The 19,781-nt window shown below is 34.8% G+C and overlaps 2 protein-coding genes, 1 long non-coding RNA gene and 5 other non-coding genes across 8 annotated transcripts; all 8 read right to left on the bottom strand.

The window, feature by feature from the left end:
* Nucleotides 1-526: 526 nt before the first annotated feature.
* Nucleotides 527-1,859, bottom strand: LOC132041935 (transcription initiation factor TFIID subunit 12b-like). The gene is made up of 2 exons (XM_059432609.1): nt 1,263-1,859; nt 527-847 (listed from the first exon to the last, which is right to left on the bottom strand). The coding sequence occupies exons 1-2, from the start codon at nt 1,857-1,859 to the stop codon at nt 542-544; spliced, it is 903 nt and encodes a 300-aa protein (XP_059288592.1). The 3' UTR covers nt 527-541.
* Nucleotides 1,860-3,015: 1,156 nt separating this feature from the next.
* On the bottom strand, nt 3,016-10,504 carry LOC132041936 (uncharacterized). Its single transcript, XM_059432610.1, has 9 exons — nt 10,182-10,504; nt 9,556-9,668; nt 8,179-8,353; nt 7,987-8,084; nt 6,384-7,205; nt 5,744-5,927; nt 3,901-4,184; nt 3,731-3,787; nt 3,016-3,298 (listed from the first exon to the last, which is right to left on the bottom strand). The coding sequence occupies exons 2-9, from the start codon at nt 9,646-9,648 to the stop codon at nt 3,125-3,127; spliced, it is 1,887 nt and encodes a 628-aa protein (XP_059288593.1). The 5' UTR covers nt 9,649-9,668; nt 10,182-10,504; the 3' UTR covers nt 3,016-3,124.
* Nucleotides 10,505-14,146: 3,642 nt separating this feature from the next.
* LOC132041933 (uncharacterized) lies at nt 14,147-17,933 on the bottom strand. The gene is made up of 2 exons (XR_009411285.1): nt 14,495-17,933; nt 14,147-14,461 (listed from the first exon to the last, which is right to left on the bottom strand). It is a non-coding gene; the product is annotated as an uncharacterized LOC132041933 (long non-coding RNA).
* Nucleotides 16,050-16,157, bottom strand: LOC132041942 (small nucleolar RNA Z103). Its single transcript, XR_009411290.1, has one exon. It is a non-coding gene; the product is annotated as a small nucleolar RNA Z103 (small nucleolar RNA).
* On the bottom strand, nt 16,254-16,358 carry LOC132041938 (small nucleolar RNA Z103). Its single transcript, XR_009411286.1, has one exon. It is a non-coding gene; the product is annotated as a small nucleolar RNA Z103 (small nucleolar RNA).
* On the bottom strand, nt 16,475-16,579 carry LOC132041939 (small nucleolar RNA Z103). Its single transcript, XR_009411287.1, has one exon. It is a non-coding gene; the product is annotated as a small nucleolar RNA Z103 (small nucleolar RNA).
* LOC132041940 (small nucleolar RNA Z103) lies at nt 16,695-16,799 on the bottom strand. Its single transcript, XR_009411288.1, has one exon. It is a non-coding gene; the product is annotated as a small nucleolar RNA Z103 (small nucleolar RNA).
* LOC132041941 (small nucleolar RNA Z103) lies at nt 16,926-17,032 on the bottom strand. Its single transcript, XR_009411289.1, has one exon. It is a non-coding gene; the product is annotated as a small nucleolar RNA Z103 (small nucleolar RNA).
* Nucleotides 17,934-19,781: the final 1,848 nt, after the last annotated feature.

Consider the following 19,781-nt stretch of genomic DNA (forward strand, 5'->3'; position numbering starts at 1 on the left):
TTCGGGGTGTATTTGATATTTGTGGAAATTTTTTCCATGAAAAATGTTTTTTCGAAAATATTACACGAAAAATGTTTTCCGCAAAAAAAATCACAAAAAATATTTTCCGCCAAGATATTTTCCATGAAAAATATTTTCCCCGGAAAAAGTTTCCTAGAAAATAGACCCTTCAAAAAAACTAGGTCAAGTTGGGCGGGTCATGACCCAACCCATTTTTAGCCCAAATAATTTTTGGGCCGATCTTAGCCCAGCTCATTAATTAGCTCAGCCCATTTTGACTTGCCCAATTTCAGCCCAACCCGCCCATTTGACACCCCTAACAATATCCATCGGCTAAGATCATTTTATCCAGGAAAAAAAAAGAGTACAATAATTTATAGTTCTCTGCAGAGATTAATTTTTTAATCTTGAATAAGGTAAGATTTTATTGGGCACCCTCAGATGCATCAACAGCTTTCTTTTGTTTATACAACTTGAGCTCAGATGTGAGAAAAATTGCATCTAGATTTCCTGAAAGAGTCATCTCCCTTTTACCACGGTGTCAAGTGGAAAATTCAGCAGAATAAATGAGACGGTTAGTTTTTAACAACAAGCATATATTACTAGCATGTTTCAAGATTGGCACCTGAGTAGACGTGAGAGGATTTTGCTGGGACAACTGCTGCCTCAACTGATCTTGATTCATCCTTTGTTGCTGTGCATATGCCAGGGCCCCGTTTGCCCTTAACTGAGTGCTCATGTTGAGAGATCCCATCATTCCCATTGCTCGTATGCCCTGTAAGGACTGGCCATGGGAATTCCCTGTATGAAACTGATTCCCCTGCATTAGACCTGCCTTCTGCCGTGGCTGCAACCAAAATAAAACTCCTTTCAGCAACGCGTAAAGCACGACCATTTAATGACAAATCGCAGTTGCGTTTTTTTTTAAACACCGCTAAATTCTCAAACAGTACATTGTCAAACAAAGTTCATGCATTTAATAGCTCGGGAATAGAATTAGTAAAATACAATACTAAAATTTGATTCTATTTGTGTGAATCCTATAAGTCTTGAAGTGATTCCAACTACCACGTGTACGCCCCAAACAAATTGGGGTCGTCTTCATTGACCATGTTTCTCCATTTAAGCTTAACTCATGTCATCATCACACCAAATAAAAAACAACAACATAACCAGTATAGTATATTCCCACAAGCGGGGTCTGGGGCATCAAGGAATTAAAATATGTATAAATAATAGGAGTAAGAACAATAAAATAATACCGAATTGTGAAATTGAGATTGCAAATTGTACTGAGCAACAGCAGCAGCTTGTCCAGATAACATAGGCAAATGACCAGTCTGTCCCAATAAAGCAGCCCTATTTAAATTTCCACTACTCATCTGGCCACCACCTATTTGCTGCTGTTGTTGTTGATTCTGTCCACTTAATTGTTGATTCTGCTGTTGTTGCAATTGTTGTTGTTGTTGCTGGAGTGAAGTACCTCCTGCTGCTCCAAAATTCATTTGACCATAAAGCCCTCCCCCTGATTGTTGTCTCATCAAACCTAATTGTTGTTGTTGCATTTGCAATTGAGTCAACCTGGACATTGAAGGTGATCTCTGCATCGACATTAAGTTGTTGTTACTAGTACTAGAATTATTCTGTTGCTGCTGTTGTTGAGATTGCGTCAATTGTTGTTGCATTTGTTGTTGTTGTTGTTGAGACTGAGATTGGATTTGAGGAATGTCAATTGTATTGTTGTTGTTGTTATTAGGAGGAGGAGAAGTCATGGTGGTGATTACGGGATTAGTTGTTGATGCTGTTACGGGTAATTCTATTATAGATTTGGGGGAGGAAGAAGATGCTATTTCAGCCATTATTCAATTCAATCGATACTTTTTCTTTTTGGTTTACTAATTAGCTCTACACGTATTTGGGTTTTCTTTTCTTATTTCTTTATTAACAAAAAATAGAGCCATAATGAGGGAAGGGGCTGTTTGGTTATTAGTAGTAACTGAGTTTTTGCATAACTATTCTTTTCATATTAATTATTAGAGAATCAATTATAACTAGACTTAATTCCTAAATAAGAGGAGGGAGTCCCTATGTATTTACCCTTTAATTATGAACGAGTTAATCAACACAATGCAATATGAGATCCCGTTATTTGATTATGATATTATGTTAATTGTCAAACACAAAAAGCTTGAACTTTAAAGAGTAAAAAAATTTAGAATAAGTGAAAGTAAGACGGAATGGGAATATCATAAGTTTAATGCATGAAACTCACAAAATTTTAACTATTTTTAAAGTAAAATTTCTAAGCAAGCACACTACCATTCTTAAATGTTCCCATTTTAACTTTAACTTAAAACCTTCATTTATTTCAACTCCAATGAAATATTGGCAGTTAATGTTCTGCTAATCAAACTGAGATTTAAAAATTAATTCCAATCTAAATTAATGATATTTAAGTATCTAAATTAGAAGAGATTATTGCAACATGCACTCCTCCCATTGAAGTACCCTGATTAAAACATACGCAGAAGGAAAACGATTTCATCAAAAGTGGAGATGCGGGGGATCGAACCCGTGCCTCTAGCATGCAAAGCGAGCGCTCTACCATTTGCTTATTAAAACAAATAGGAAAAGCATATCCTTTTGACAGGGTAGATCAAATCAACAACTACCACGTGTCAGACCCAAACAAGTCAGCGGTCAGCTATATGAATCTTCACTACTTCATTTAAGCTCAACTCATGCACATGGTAGATCAAATCGCTGCTTTAAAATGGGGGTTGCACCATCAACAACTTATGGGCATGGGATATGGGGAGGGACATGCTAGCTGGGATATGAATAGTTTACCAAGTCGAATTAAAAAAAAATGCTGGCTGGGATATGACCAATTAAAACCATTTAAGCAGGAACAGCAGTATTACTGGCTGTTTACCAGTATGTGGGAAGGCAAATAAAATTGCTCTTAACTTCAAGACCTTAAATTAAAAGCGCTACCGAGGTGTGTACAGAAGGTTAAATCGCACAAAAAGTAGCATTCTCATATGAAATATAAAGGTTAGTGAACTGTTTGCCCATCAGCATCAGGCTTATTCCAAAAAACAGACCTCTTATGATATTGAAATTACAGGAATCCAGACCTAGCTTCATGTACATTTCTACCACTACTACTATGTCCACTTGACTTGCCCGTACTGAGAATTGGTGGGATCTGACCTTGCATATCAGCAAGCTCTCTCACACGCGAGAGAATTGGAGCAGGGATCGGAACTGAAGCCTGTTTCCGGGAATTCAGAATCTGCACCATCACAAATATGACATTAAGAAAAATACTATGATAAATCCTAGAGCTTCCACAAACTGAGTGGGTGTGTGGGGGGGGGGGGGGGGGGGTGTGGGGTGATGCTCCGCCTGTTAACAAATACAGAAACAAAGCGCACCAGCTCCCACCTCTCCCTCCCTTTCTGTGCCTTCTCAAAATTAGTAAAAGGAAAATTAAGCAAGTATGAGACAAAAACATGTGGTTTGAAACTGCAGCAGCCTAATAGAGTAAAAATCTATTACTAATTCCTTTTGATAAGTTGGGTACTACTATATCAACTAGGTATATCACCACTTTCTACTGAAACAGAGTGAATGTCTGAAGCCATCTTAGAGTTGAAATTAGTCTTGATAAAATCATCAAGAACAATGAAACAGCATGCATAATAATAATTCTAATAATGCTAACCCCTTTTTCTGCGGGCAACTGCACAAAACTAGCTTTCAGCAGATTTCTCCACTTATCCTGCAAATACATCGGTAATTTGCAGAATTACCTCACATGTACGGAAACAGCCTGAACTAATTTATTTCCAATGAAATCAATTACTAGATTCAACTGTACAAGCCAATACCAACCTTTAGGTCCACCGAAGTTCGATAAGGGCAAGATGCAAAAGCAAGCTGTTTTATCTCAGACCATCTACCAGCACCATACCTGGCTACACCTTCCACTAGCTTAACAACTTCATTGATAGTCCAAGGTCGATGATGTTTTCTCCTCATTCCTCCTTTTTGGGTGGGTATAGTTGCCACATTATCATCTGAATTGTCCTCAGAGCAGTCATTCAGCTCTATGTCATTCTCTAGCTCAACAATTTTCATCCCAGTGTAATGCTCGTCTTTCCACAAGCAGCAATAAGCTAAGAAGACAAAAGGAGTTCCACAATTTGAGAATTGGAGAGGGAGAAAAAGAAAATTGAGAGCCACCAACAAAAATATATCAAATAAAATTTTGACGCAACGCGAGGATGAGACTAAATTGACAACAAAAGAAGTACATTTGAGCCGGAGGTTGGGTCCCATGGATATTGAAAAATGAATAAAGAAGGAAATGGTTCTGACTGTCCAATGGTTGAGCCATGTTTGCATCAATACAAATCTTTCAAAAGCATAAGAAAAAGAGAACCAATATGACCCAAACTAAAGTGGGTAGCAAGTGATTCTATAGCTATCCAGTAATACAAATATGTTTTGGTCAGACCTCTCCGGTTCCAATAGTTTCCATTGCAAGGAAAGAGAATTCCGTTAGATCAATCACTAATTCTATTTAACAAAAGAGACTCCAATCTCAAAGTGGCTAAAAAAAAAACTGAACCTGGTTCATGCCCGGTTTGAATTTTTTATGTCCTTGAAATGCAGAAATCGCTGCACCAAGTAACTTCAAAGCCAGAAAATCCAACAAATTGATGTCTATTGCAAATTCAAGCAGGAAAAGAATTACATTGTTATTAAAATTCTATTAAAGAAGGGAGTTAAAAACATAATACTGTGAGATGGAAAAAAATCAAATTGGCTGGACTCTCTTTCTTCATTATAAGGAGTTGTTTTTTTTTTTTTTTTTTTTTTTGTGACGGTTGTCAAAAAAAAAAGAGAGAGGAAGAAAGAGCTAGGACCATGATTACAAACTCTCATTTCCTCAATTATTCACAGTTTGATACCTCCTAACAGCACAGTACCAGGTAATTTTGGCCACCAAGGGAAGTAATCACCTAGTGTTTTTTAGCTTCCGCTGGGACGGACTTGAACCTAAGACCTCATGGTTGGGGTAGTGGTTGTGATCCAAAAGTTAATACAATAAAGAAGACATTCCTGTGCAACAACATCATGAGGCATTCTCAACAGGATTAGTTATATTTTTTAGTTACAAACAAAAGGAAGAAATACAACAACAACAAATACCCAATGTAACCCCACAAGTGGGGTCTGGGGAGGGTGGTGTGTACGCAGACCTTACCCCTACCTTGTGAAAGGTAGTACAAGTACAACTAATGATATAAAGTATAAACTCATGAAACAGCCAAAACTGGGATTTAATGATAGAGAATAAAAATAAAAACACAATCGTTCAAAATTATAAAGGGAATACGGACTTACAGAGAACCTTTAAATTAGTCCATCTCCCAAAGAGATAGACTTGTTTTCTTTTTTGAAGATAAAGTTGACCAGTTTTCAAAATAAAGTCAAAAATGGTTAAATTTTGTATTTTGGGAATAAAATTTAGATATCTAAAAAAGTATTTTAAAGACAGATACTAAGTTGTGATTCTTTCAATTTAAAAATGACACAAAAACATTAAAAGTCTTGAGTCATAGATCAATTTTTCCGCCACCCGGAAAGCAAAAAGGGACAATCATTTTGGGTTAAAGAGAGCAACATTTAACTAAAGTAATATTGCAAGTGATTTGGAAACATCAAGCACACACAGAATTCAGAGGCAAACAGCAGAAATGGGAAGTTCTATTTACAGGCTGTTGAGTCCACCCAGGAGATGAACTGGTCTTGATCAGGTCATTATTTCTCTTATCATCTTCTTGTGGCCCAGATACGTCCAAACCACTCCTTACTTGTCCGGTTGCCATGTCCATACCACTGGGCTGAAATTCCTGCAATATTTAACTTGAAGTACATCAATAACCAGAGGTACAAAAACTAATCTTTCCATCAGCCATAGTAGTACATGACATTGGAGCTGAAATTCAGTCTAAAAACCATGTAATTTAATTCGAAAGATAAATGATTCAGCTTGATATAGGCATTACAAATTCATTGACAAAACACACACACACTCTGATATAGAGTTAGTATGACAAATGCACTTCAAACTGAAACTAAAATAATCGACGCAAGGAAGAAGAGTATAGCAAAATTGCATGCGATCCAGGTAACCCAAAAGTTTCATTCACATGGATAGAGAGTACAAAGTCATGTCTACATGGTATTTGCGGGGGTTTGTATGTTTTATACGCATAGAAACAATTATAAGTCCTTATATACAAATACATGCTAGGAATAAGCCATGTAAGCATTTACATGTCAATATTTAACATATTTATATTTACCAAAAGAGGCATGAAGTTCACACGCGGACGGCTCCTTCGAATCCGAGAAACAAATGGAATTTGAACCCCAGAACCTCCTAAAGAATCTTGCCTGGTGACCAGAGGTCTCACATTCGACCTAACATTTTTGGTGGGCCTCATATGAGTTTCTGGACATGGAAATCGGTATCTGGAGATTTTATCCGGTGATGCTAACTTTTCACTGGATTCTCTAGATTCTATTTCTGAAAGTTCTTCAATATATCTTTTTGTTGGTTTGCGAGCTCTTTTGGCTGTTCTCTGCTCTGTGTACAGATCTTTAGTAACATTACAACTTTCAAAGGCGGAACTGGAAACATCTGCCCCAGAAAAATCAGCATCATCATTTATTCTGTTATCATGGTCACCTAACGACTCTCTAGAGTCTGAATTTGCCACTCCATCTTCAGAATGTGCAGAAATTCTGCTCTTTACATGATGACATATTTGTTCTTCACCTTTCGTCACCACTACATTATCTCTTATTATGAAAGTAGTGCATGAAAAATCACATGAATTAGTCAGCCCCATGGTAATCCTCCTCTTAAGCCACTGTTTGTCCTTGACAGAAGTTTCCCTTCCAAAAGTTGCTTTAAAAGTTTCCTGAAGTTCTTTAACTGTTAGGTTGTCTAAACATATCTTCCCCTCCAACTTTGAAAAGTCTGGCTTCCAACTAGAACCAGCAGCAGAAGTTGATGGTGTATCCTCACTTGGTGCATCTTGGGAATTGGAGGATACCTCGGTCCTCACAGATAGGTCAATATTGCTGAGTTCTGAGCAACGAGCCAATCCATGAACAGCCACCTGGAAGATTATTCCAGTCTAAATCAGTCGAAGATGACTAATGAGTAGCAATACAATCACTACTAACATTACTAGAAGCAAACCGAAGTATATAAAGACCATAATATACTTCTTCAGACTCTAATATCGCACGAAAGAGAAACGCCAAACAAGATACAACAATTAACTCAAACAGGTGAATGATTCACAAACAAAAAATACAGTTCACCACACGGAAAATTTAGACACAGTAACAAGAAAAGTAACTTGAGCCAAACTAGTTTATGCCAACGATATGAATCCTCTGAATCAATATCGCTCTATTCGGGCTCATTTCAGCAGATGTAAAACATCTAGGTGAGTAGAAACATATTGTTCCTTTACAGCGATCCTCCTTTTTTCTAAACTGCTTTAACTATCTTTAATATGATAGTCAGCATACTGCAACCTTCCTTTATCTAGCTATGTAAGATAATACAACAATCTCATCCTAAAAGATTACTCATTCTGTTCCGTTTTATATAGCAGTCTTTCCATTTCAATTTGTTCCCAAAAGAATGTCAGATTTCTATACTAGGAAACAATTTAACTTTTAACTTCTCATTTTACCGTTAATGACATACTTTTATAACCACATAAATGTTATGGCATGTTTAAGACTACAAGATCAAAAAGCCATCATTTCTTTCTACTCCGTGCCAAGTCAAATGCCACCACACATATGATGAAACAGAGAAAGTAAGAACAAGGCCCTAGATCAAGGAGATGTAGGAAGTAAAGCTGAAGAGTGCTACTTACATACCTTTTCAGGAGCTTCCATTTGTCCCAAGTCGGGCACTGGGTCAACTAACACATTTGACTTTTCTGCACCAACTTCAGGAATTTCAGACTCTAATTTACCTGAAAATAATTCTCATTAGGAAAAGGTCGAAAAGAACCACCCTTTATCTCAAATAATTTGAAGACAAATGAATTACAAAATCTAGTTCTAAACCTTCGGGAACTTGAAAAGGATTTCTCTCCAGAAGATATCCTTCAGTTCTGCAGGATTCTGAAGTCTGTCTGGTATCTGGGACAAGCTTGGGTTCACACTTATCATCAACAAGCAAGTCCTCAACCGCCATAATTTCATCCTGAGTTGCCGGGACTAATCTCCCATCGCCATCCACCTACACAGTTGGTAGAGACCATCAATTACTCACTATAACCTAACAAGCTTGGTTCTCCTGTTACAAGTTGAATGTGTGATTTACCTTTACAACTTGGGAATTAAGTTCTTGAAGGAAATTTGGACGAAAAACAGAATTCCAACTATTATGACCCAAGTGTGCATTACACTTAAAAGTCACTGGGAATTGTAAAATAGGACCAATTCAAAAAAAATCATTTATGAGGAAAAGAAATGTCAACCACATAGTTTCCTTTAACAACAACAAAAAAAAAAAAAAAAAAAAAAGAGAAGAAAAGAAAAGTCGACCACAGAACAAAAGGTAGCACATAAGGCATTGTAGAAAGCAAACACCTTTCTATAACTACCTTCTGCAGAATCCAAAACTTGTATTCTATTTCCGGCAAGAATGAATAAATAATATGATGACCCTTATAAAGAAAATAGTTCTTCGTCACCTCAACATGGGGGAGACAGTCAAAAGGGCGATCGTGATGCTAATTACTATATAGAGTTGAGCTCAAGGGATGCTTCTTTCCAAGTAGTCTTTACCTAGAGGTATTCGATGAACATGATCTAAAAACAAGAAAGCGTTTAACAGCAACGCTCTGGGTAATCGCCTAAAATTTTCTTAAGTTACTATCTCACCACCACCATGCCTTTTCCATTTGAGAAGTCTGATAAAACTCTCATTCACCTCTCTTTGCGTGCGGATTAAGCCTTTAGCAGCTTTACCAGCACCTAGTACAAATCATGAACTTTCTTTGATTATTTGTCGCAAAGGAGATTCAAGCTGGCATAAAGAAAAAAGATCAGGTATTGACCAAGAAGCACCCTCAAAACTGCAGGTAAGTATATATATTTGTTCCATATTGAGAAAGCAAAATAGCCTCCAAGCATTCACCAATTTTTTTTTGGGATAACCGTGGTGTCCGGGCCCGCTTGCGCGCACCTCGACTAATTCCACGGGATACTTGCCACCTCCTACCAGCAACAGATACCACCTAGTGTTTTGTCTCTACTAGGATTAAGTTGAGACCTCATGGTGTTCACTGGGCCACACCCTTGGGTGCAAGCATTCGCCAACTCAAATCTTTCCATAAAGTAGAGAAAATCAAAACGAGCATATGCCCTAGTAATTATGCCTACAAACTTTGAAAAGCATACATTCATTAACTTATGAATTAGGAGTACAGGTCATACCCGGACAAGCTGGTAAACAACAGGATCAGCAATCTCCTTCGTATTTGTTACCGGAACAAATCTATCCTCAAATTTGGCTTCACTTGCCTCCATTGCAAATGCATAATATGCAACTGAAACACGCAAATTTGACTATTTGAGATAGTAGATTCTAAGTAGGCATTTGGCCATAGATTCCATATATTTTTCACTTTATTTGGAATTTACACTGTGCATGTTGTTGTTGTTGTTTATTTGGAATTTTGTGGAGTTGCAGTTGAAGACGGATTTATGTTTGGTTATACTTTTTGCAAGAATATTTGGAATAATATTCATGTTTAAATGTACTTGAATAAAACTTGAAAAGTGAGTTGGAAAAGAGGTTATAAGCTGTTTTCCAAATTTGAAATACAACTTCAAGTTAAATTTGAGATTTTTATGGCCAAACACTGATTTTCAAATAAAGTGAAAAATTATTCCGGAAAAAAAGTGAATATTTTTTATGGCCAAACGGGTCCTAAGAATCAAAACCTAGCGTGCATGCAGAACAAAATTCTCCAATTACAACAACATCCAAAGAATAATTAATATACCTCAATCATTAATTAACAAATATATCAATGAACTGGAATTGCAATTGAACTCACCATAGGATTTATAGACCCCTGATAGAATTCCACAATATCAGTCACATCATTCTTCCAAGCTGAAATTCAAAATTTTGAACAAAACAAAACAAAAAAGAGGGAGAGAGAGAGAGAGATAAGCGTGAAATTGAAGAGCCAAATGATTGTATCAAAATCGAATAATTAACATTTACTAATTATTATTTTTTGTGATTAGGCAGAGAGACATGGTTAATTGGAATGAAGAAATAAACCTGAGGGGTATTTTCGTTGCAATTTGGGAAATTGCTTTTCGAAAAGTTTCGGAACTGAAAATTTGTTATGAAAGAAAATGGGAAGCCAAAGAGCGCGTGAAGTCCGACGTCACACAGTTCTGTTCATGTGATGAAGTGGCACTCCCAAGTACGGAGTAGGTGCGTTAGTGAGCAAACAGGTGTAAAATGATATGATGAATTGACAACATCGCCCCTATGCCAATGTTTTCCTGTTCGACGATACTCTTGGGCTTCTCAAAAAGTTGATGGGTTAATTCACCAGGCCTAGTAATAGTTTATTAGGGCATCTTGCATTTTGTGGGTCATTTACACGATTACCGGTCAAAGGCAATGTGTCTTTAATTTTGGGAAAATACATAAAAAAAAAAAAAAAAAAAAAACCTAACGTATACTCGAATTAATTATGACGCATTCAATTTTTACAGGCGACCTATTATCCCTCGGACTTATTTTTTCTATATTTTTGTACCATTTTCGACTGACGTGGCAAAAAAAAAAAAAATTATGGCGAGTGAAAGCATTAAAAATATTTTTTATATTTTAATAAAAATTAATTTTTAAAAATTTATTTATATTTTATCATCTCACCCTCCCTTTCTTTCACATTTCAATTATTAAATTCAATTTATTTTTCTCTTTCTTCTTCTTTCTCCTTTTTCTCTTTCTTCTTCTTTCTCCTCAACCATCGTCGCCGCCGCCGCCACACCGTTAGGGCAAAGAATACTTGTGCAATGACACCAATATGAAAATGGGTCTGACCCATTAAAATATAATGCCATTTCGGTGGAGGAGATATTTTGGTGTTTGATTTGCCTTCAAATGAATATGTGTGTTAATAGAGGAAAAAAATGGGTTGAATGTGTGTGCGTTAATGGAGGAAGAAAATAGGTTGAAAAAATGGGTTTTAATGGAGGAAGCAAATGGGTTGAATGTTTCTTAAAAATAAGCTCTTTATGATTTATGATTAAATTGAATATGTGTATTAATGGAGAAAGAAAATGGGTTGAATGTGTGTGTGTGTTAATGAAGGAAGAAAATGAGTTGAATGTATGTGTGTTAATGGAGAAAGAAAATGGGTTGAATGTGTGTGTGCTAATGGAGGAAGAAAATGGGTTGATGCATTTCTTGAAATAAAGAAGAAAAAGAAGAAGAAGAAGAAGAAGAAGAAGAAGAAGAAGAAGAAGGGTTTAGTGATAAAGAAGACAAAATTAATGGTTTAATGGTTAATTAGTATAATTAATAAAAGAAAAATCAAATGGAAAAAAAAAAGTGACAGTGACGTGACAGCAGCATGACACCAATGTGGCGGAGAGTGTGCAACACTCTCCACTGTGCAACTGGGTTTCAATTTTTTTTGCCATGTCAGTCAAAAAATGGTACAAAAAAATAAGGCCGGGGGTAATAAGTGGCCCACAAAGGTTAGGTGCGTCATAATTAATCCGAGTATACGTTGAGGGGTTTTTTATGTATTTTCCCTTTAATTTTTGGCCCTCAAATTGATGGTCTTTAATTTTGGTTCCCTTGATTTCGGTTTCGAACTCTTACTCAGTCAAAAATTAAAAAAAAAAATCATAAGGTAGAATTTAAATTCGCAAGCCAGAGTTTTGCATTCAGGCAGAATTTCAAACTCTATCAAAACTTTACCTTCAGCCATTAAGGCAGAGGTTTGCCTTCAGACAATTTTTTTTTTTTTTTAAATTTAGTTGGAATTTTACAAACCTCTGTCTCAATGCCAAACTTTTACCCGAATAGGCCTAATTTTGAGTAAAAGTTAAGCCTATTCAAGACAAACTTCTGCCTGAATAGGCCTAACTTTGCTACAAACTTATGTCTTGAGAATTTTTTTAAAATATTTGATTAAGCGGGAGTTCAAACCCAGAACTCATAGATTTTAGGCGAAGGATAAAAATTAAAGACCAATGCCCTTTGAAGGGCATTCCGCACAAAAATATGTTTCGCAACCTCATATTACTGACTTCTCCATTTTTTCTCAATATACTTTAGTAGACGTTTGGACATACGGTTTCATGACATGAAAATAACGTTTGGACATACGATTTCATGACATGAAATTAACGTTTGGACATGCGATTTCATCTCATGATTTCATGTCAGGAGATAAAATCCCAAATCATGCCTGTATGATTTGGGATTTCAATCCATGATTTTAAAATTTTAAATGTAAAACATGATCCATAAGTTTATATTTTATAAAAAAAAAAAATCATAAATTGGTAGATATTTTTAACAATTACTCCCACCAATTATTTACCAGAGAAGAGATTTGAGAAGATTATATTAAAGAGTGGTTATATTACTATTCATGTTAAATTTTATTTTTTATTAAACTAAAATTTGATCAATTGATGTTGTATTTGTTAGAAATGCCTTTTAGCAGCGTATTAATTTTGTTATGAACTATGACTTTCTCATTTGGTAAGATTGTATAAGAATTGAGAATGTTTTGATAGTTTTCACAACTTGTGGAGTTTTTATGTCTATAAAAAATAAATATAATTTAAGAAATTTAAATCGAATGTCCAAATATAATTTTAAATCATATCCAAACGGCTCCTTAATGTATTCAAGTCGAAACAAGAGATGTACGAAAGCAAAGTAAAAAACAACTATTCCTTTCTCGCTGACTCGTCAAGAGAAATGAAAAATGGATAGCTTTTTCTTCATGGGTTGACAAGTTAATAGTTGCTAATTGATCTGGCTCCTTTTTCAAATAACGAAAAAGGTTTAAATATCGTTTATTGAACTATAAAAAATGATTCATTTATGCCACTCGTTAATAGTTTAGCTCATTTATATCATCAAATTATAAGAAATTGTTCATTTATGCCACTCATCAATAGCTTCACTCATTTATGCAATTGCCCGTTACCAAAAAGACACATTCATGTCATTTTTCATTAACGCTGATTTTATAATACCAGATATGACATATGATCTCGAACTAGATTATGATTGTGGGTGAATAGAGTGTATGGATCGAATTTTTTATTAATTGGAGATTTAAAATTAAGCTAGTTTAATTAAATGAGTAGGCTTCTAATTGAAGGCCACGTGTCATATCTGATATTATAAAATCGTCGTTAATGAAAAAAATTGACACGGATGAGTCATTTTGGTAACAGGCGATGGCATAAATGAGCCAGACTATTAATGAGTGACATAAATGAATCAATTTGAAAAGTTCGACAGCATCAATGAACCAAACTATTGATGAGTGACATAACTGAGTCATTTCCGATAGTTCAATGGCATATTTGATCCTTGTCCGTTTTAAAAATTACGCTAAATGTACTCCATCCGAATAAAAAAAAAAAATATCCACTTAAACATTTTTTTCTTGAGTTAAAAAAAATATTCACTTATTAAATCAAAAAACAATTAATCTTATCTTTTGAGATTTACTCTTATTGAATGCTACGTGATTAAATCCTTATGCCTATTTCTATTCAACTTAAAGGCAATTTAACCCATTTACATATTTTTTTTTGTTAAAATGAATAATTTCTTAAGGGATATGCAAATAATTTTTATTTTATTTTTTGACTCGGAGGGAGAACATACAGCCAAGAGTCATCTCATGGCAAAATTAGTTGAAATCATGCGGATCAGGTTAAAGAAAACATGCGGATCAGACATTCCTCACTATCAAGTAAAAAACCATTAATTCCAGCACCATGCCCACATGCCAGCTAGAAGAGTATACGAAAGTTACCATACATTGAGATAAATGTTTATTAAGGCTGATTACAGAAACAACAAATGTCCTGAGCTACATAGCGGAAGTCTTTTATAATGACACAACACCTTTCTCAGGGTGAATTGGTGCCTCATAGGAAATCCAAATTCATTTATTTTTTGAAAAAAGGAATCTCATATTCTAAGATATACAACAAATCATTATACATTTCAAGTCTCAGATGCAACTTTCTGGCAGAGCTATGCCTAAAAACTGATCTCCACTAGCTGGTGAATTTTCTTGATACTTAGTGAAGCTGAGACATGGACCTCAACTGCTTTCAGTGTCAGTTTAATACCAACAGCCAGCAACATCATGAACAGTTCATAAGATATCAGTGAGCAAACAGTCAAAAAACACACGAGTCGACTGGTTAAGATACATGCATATCTAAAGAGACTTGATACCCATAGATAGAATGCAATGCACTATTAGTAGCTCACTTGACTGGACTAACTAGCAAACGTACATTTTTTGTTTAGCAGCATTACGGTCCATAATCATATTATGTGATTAATTGTCAATTGCAGTAAGCTGGTGGATACAATTTGGCAGGTCATTATAAGTTGAAAAGAAAGAGATCCATTATAGCCGGAAGTCATTAGACCAAAGAAGAAGAAACTTCTTTTCACTGTTATTATACAACACATATCCCAGTCTTTAACAAAGTAGTATACGGTTCACAATATTCTAGCTCCTCTTATATAAGATTTCCCCAAGATCCCCAAGAACAGCTTCAGCAGGATAGACTTTGCTACGAATTTAAATTTCAAAGTTACCTATAGAAAACAGGAGATAAAAAATTATGTGGAGTTCCTATCATAATGATACATGTACAAGCATTTTCCAAACTCCAGTATCATAAAAGAGTTCAAAGGAGCCTGACAAACTTAGTTTAATGTAAGCATCGATGAGTAGCCTCTTCCACCCATTTGTACATGAGGGAGAGAATTAAGCAATGCTAGAACTAATCCACTCTGATTTTAGATATTTATTTGCTCCCACACAAACTCCTTTAGCACAAAAACTCTTCTTCAAGGTACATGACAGGCTAAAAACATCTTGATATAGAATGGTAAGAAGTTTCTACAATCAATGTCATTCTACAACATAGAGGTGTCAAACATACTCAACAGTCTATTACTTGGCCATGAATGCCGAACAAGTGAATAGAGGACAAGCATCTCAAAACCTGATTAGTACAAAATATGTGCAGTAGCAACCTCTAAACTACAGAGGAGCAAATAATTAATACTCACTGCCACTGTTTCATATTAGCATTGACTGGAAAAACTTAAACTTACGGATGAAAGACAATTATGGAGATGGTTCAGTGCCAACTCTATGGGCATTTATGTAAGCACATAAAAGGATTTTTGCGGACATAAAACACAAGTGATAATAGGGCAATTACAGAACTGGATACAAAGTTAGAGAGTATAATTTGTAGAAGAAATATTGAAAACCCCAAGGACATGAACAAATTCCAGGGGCCAACCATTCTCCAAATTTTCATATAAGCACTGATTAAGACCTCTTTACACACATAGTAATGTGAAGAGGAATAAAACAATCAACGCTTACTTATAATGACGAGTAGCATTGTTAAGCAGACATACTCAACAATCTATACCTCTCCAACGTCATTCTACAATTGGAAAAATATCAAAAAAATTAATTCCATGGATATAGGCTTAACTAAAGCCCAATGCAGGTTGAACTCTATGGAATCTAAGCCTCATTACCCTTGCCCTTTTTTCAGCTTTCCAATTCAGCCACTTTTACATGTTTCATCAAATTAACTAAATTAATTATTTCTGACAGGCAACCTTTAGAAAGAAAACAAAAGTAAAAGATATGGATCAGAATATCTGGCTTGGATTTTCTACCCGAAGGAAGAAAATACATAAAGAGCGCTCAGTTATTTCAGCTTCGATCATCTGGGGAAATAGTCATCACATCCATATAAAAGTTCAATCACAATCATAAATTATTGTTACCAAAAGGAAAATTGAATCTATAGTAACTTTAAGAATTTAAGAATAACTTCAATGAATTAAGATGGATCAGAATATCTGGCTTGGATTTTCCCCCGAAGGAGAAAATACAGAAAAGCGCTCAGTAATTTCAGCTTCGATCATCTGGGGAAATAATCATCACATCCATACACAAATTCAATCAAAAATCAATTAATATTTTTATGTTAAGATCTAATCCATAAAAAAAATGTTCACAAATAATCGCAATTTTTACAAAATTTAAGCAAAAAGCATTTAGAGTATATGGATCAGAATATCTGGCTTGGATTTTCCCCCGAAGGAGAAAATACAGAAAAGCGCTCAGTAATTTCAGCTTCGATCATCTGGGGAAATAATCATCATATCCATACACAAATTCAATCAAAAATCAATTAATATTTTTATGTTAAGATCTAATCCAAAAAAAAATGTTCACAAATGATCGCAATTTTTACAAAATTTAAGCAAAAAGCATTTAGAGTATATGGATCAGAATATCTGGCTTGGATTTTCCCCCGAAGGAAAAAATACAGAAAAGCGCTCAGTAATTTCAGCTTCGATCATCTGGGGAAATAATCATCATATCCATACACAAATTCAATCAAAAATCAATCAATATTTTTATATTAAGACTCTAATCCATAAAAAAAAGAGTTCACAAACAATCAGAATTTTTACAAAATTTAAGTAAAAAAGCATTTAAAGTTTACAGTACATGGATCAGAATATCTGGCTTGGATTTCCCCCCCGAAGGAGAAAATACAGAAAAAGCGCTCAGTAATTTCAGCTTCGATCATCTGGGGAAATAATCATCATATCCATAGACAAAATCAATCAAAATCAATCAATATTTTTCTGTTAAGAATCTAATCCATAAAAACATGTTCACAAATAGTAGCAATTTTTACCAAATATACTCCAGAGTCTGTACCTTTTACTCAAACCACTTAATAGATGATAAACATTAGGGGCATTTATGTAAGCATGTTAATGAAAATAATTATTTTGCCAAATCAAAAATAATAATAACACAATTGTAGAACTGGATATAAACTAGAGAGTAGTGACGTATTATTTATAGGAGAAATATTGAAAACCCCAAAGACATAAACAAATTCCAGGGGCCAACCATTCTCCAAACTTTCATATAAGCATCGATTAAAGACCTCTTTACATATATAACAATGGGAAGAGGAATAAAACAATCAATGCTAGCTTATCAGTACTGACAAACATCAAATACTATCAAGGCCACAAGCCATGTTACACACACATAGTAAAGCACAATCTGGATGCATCAAAGGAAAAAATAAAGCGTATGAAAATAGTGAGAGGTCTTGTGGATGGGCATGCATAGCTATTTTCTTGGGCAGTACCAAAGACAATATTCCAAAATAGCTATGGAATATTGTTTGTGGGACTGACCAACAAAACAGCTATACATCCTCCAAATAACCTCTAAGTTGGATTTAGTATTAGAGGATTCATTTCTAAATATTGGATCCACACAGAGGGAAATCTTCAAATGTAGTGGTACAAGTATGAAAGGGAAAAAGGAGTTGTGCTCTCTACACGTAACGCCTGCCATTAGAGGCACCGTGTCAGAGCTGTAACATCTGTTACAAATGTGGATGCGGCAAATTAGGGTTTTAAGGGAGAGAGCCGCCACTGATTAGGGTTTTACAAGTCTAGCGGTAGTGATACCTATTTATAGAAACGAACCTCCATCTTACCAAGTTAATAATAATCGTAATTCAAATATGCCCCTCAACTTTGAGATATGATTTAATTTCCCTCTGTTAATAATTGAGAGTATCCTATCTTACAATTAGGGGTGTACAAACTACAAAGTAAACCGATAAATCGCATTAAACCGATAAATCGAGTTAAATTGAGAAAAAAACCCGACAAGTAGTTTGGTTTGATGTTGAAAAAAAAACCGATCATAAGTGATTTGGTTTGGCTTTAGATAAAAAAAAAGTCAAACACAACCAAACCAATCCGACATTATATGTATGTAAATTTTAAAATATTTTATACATAAAAATATTTATTTGTAATGTAATTTATAAATATTTCTTAATTTTTTTTGTAGTTTTTTATCTATTGCATCATATTATTCAACCTTGAACTTAGAATTTTGAATGTGAGTAAGTTTTATATCCTATAAATGTTAGTAACACAGATAAAGTCCAAACCAAAATCAACTCAACACTAATACTAACAAAAGAAATTCAATTTACCACTAGAATGACAATAATGTTGGATATCTATTCTTTAGTTTTGCATAATTGATTTAGAAAGTAAAAATACATAACTTAAGTTTTTTTTCTTATCATATAGTTAATACTTATTAGCCATATTTATTTTAGCACGACTTAGTATTTTTAGATTATGTTCATTTTCTTTATGGCTTATTAATTAGCAATATTTATTTTAATCGATTTATTATCTTTTGTTGAATATTTTAATACAATGTCATCACTTTTCTCACATTTTGTGTTATTTTCTTATGAAACACCTTAGTTATATAATTGTATCTTACTAAGACTAAAGAAATATGTGAAGTTGAAGTCTTATGTTTTGTATCAAGACTATTCCCGAAAAAAAATCCGAAAAATCCGAGAAAACCGAATAATCCGAGAAAACCCGAGGTTGAAAAATCCGAATTTTATTAGTTTGGTTTGGTGTATAAATTTAAAAACCCCACACAATTGATTTGGTTATAAAAAATCCAAACTAACCCGGTCCATGTACACCCCTACTTACCATATTAGTCCAACTATGATTTTATTTATTACCTGCAGAAATTTTGATCTCTTTTATGAAAAAAAAAAAAAAAGGAAAAAAAAATAATTGTCTTGTCCGAATTATGTGAAATGATCTAAATTTATTTTTGAATTTTGAAAAAAGGGTCATGATTCTAGCGGCAACAACATTGCCTTTCAAAACTTAAAGCCTTCGGGCTCCAACAACAAGCAGCCGTTTGGATTGGCTTATAAGTGGTCAAACCAGCTTATAAGTTATTTTTTGATTTTTTAGATGTTTAGCAAATCAGCTTATAAACTAAAAAAAAAGTGCTTAGAATACAACAACAACAACAACAACAACAAGCCCAGTATAGTCCCACCATGTGGGGTCTGGGGAGGGTAGAGTGTACGCAGACCTAACCCCCACCTTGAAAGGTAGGGCGGCTGTTTCCGGAGACCCCTACCAAGAGAGGAGAAGAGAGGAAGACAAGAGGAAAACAAGACAAAAGGTCAGATAGGCCAAGATATCGAAAGCAATATGATAACACGAATACCAAAAGCGAGAAAGTCATGGTAGAACCATCCGTAAAGTAAGAAGTATCAATACTAAAGATAAATAAAATAATCAAAGAAAAGTTAAAGCCTAAAAAAAAAAAAAAAAAAAAAAATCAAAGTTCAACGTCCCAACAAATATAATCAAGAATCAAATGCATAAACCAAAAGGCAATAGACAAGTGAGCAAAACCGCAACTACTATGGTGAAAGTGGTACGCCACCTAGCCTTCTATCCTAATCCGAGTCCTCCACAACCTCCTATCTAA

This window comes from Lycium ferocissimum, unplaced genomic scaffold (genome assembly GCF_029784015.1).
Source record: "Lycium ferocissimum isolate CSIRO_LF1 unplaced genomic scaffold, AGI_CSIRO_Lferr_CH_V1 ctg12437, whole genome shotgun sequence".
Taxonomy (NCBI): domain Eukaryota; kingdom Viridiplantae; phylum Streptophyta; class Magnoliopsida; order Solanales; family Solanaceae; genus Lycium; species Lycium ferocissimum.

Coding starts and splice junctions, on each gene's coding strand:
- LOC132041935 (XM_059432609.1), bottom strand. CDS start 1,859: ATGGCTGAAATAGCATCTTCTTCCTCCCCCAAATCTATAATAGAATTA. Junction 848..1,262: donor AATCTCAATTTCACAATTCG/GTATTATTTTAT, acceptor TTTTGGTTGCAG/CCACGGCAGAAGGCAGGTCT.
- LOC132041936 (XM_059432610.1), bottom strand. CDS start 9,648: ATGGAGGCAAGTGAAGCCAAATTTGAGGATAGATTTGTTCCGGTAACA. Junction 4,185..5,743: donor TTTGCCTCTGAATTCTGTGT/GTGCTTGATGTT, acceptor TTGTCTTCTTAG/CTTATTGCTGCTTGTGGAAA. Junction 3,299..3,730: donor AGTTGCCCGCAGAAAAAGGG/GTTAGCATTATT, acceptor GTGATGGTGCAG/ATTCTGAATTCCCGGAAACA.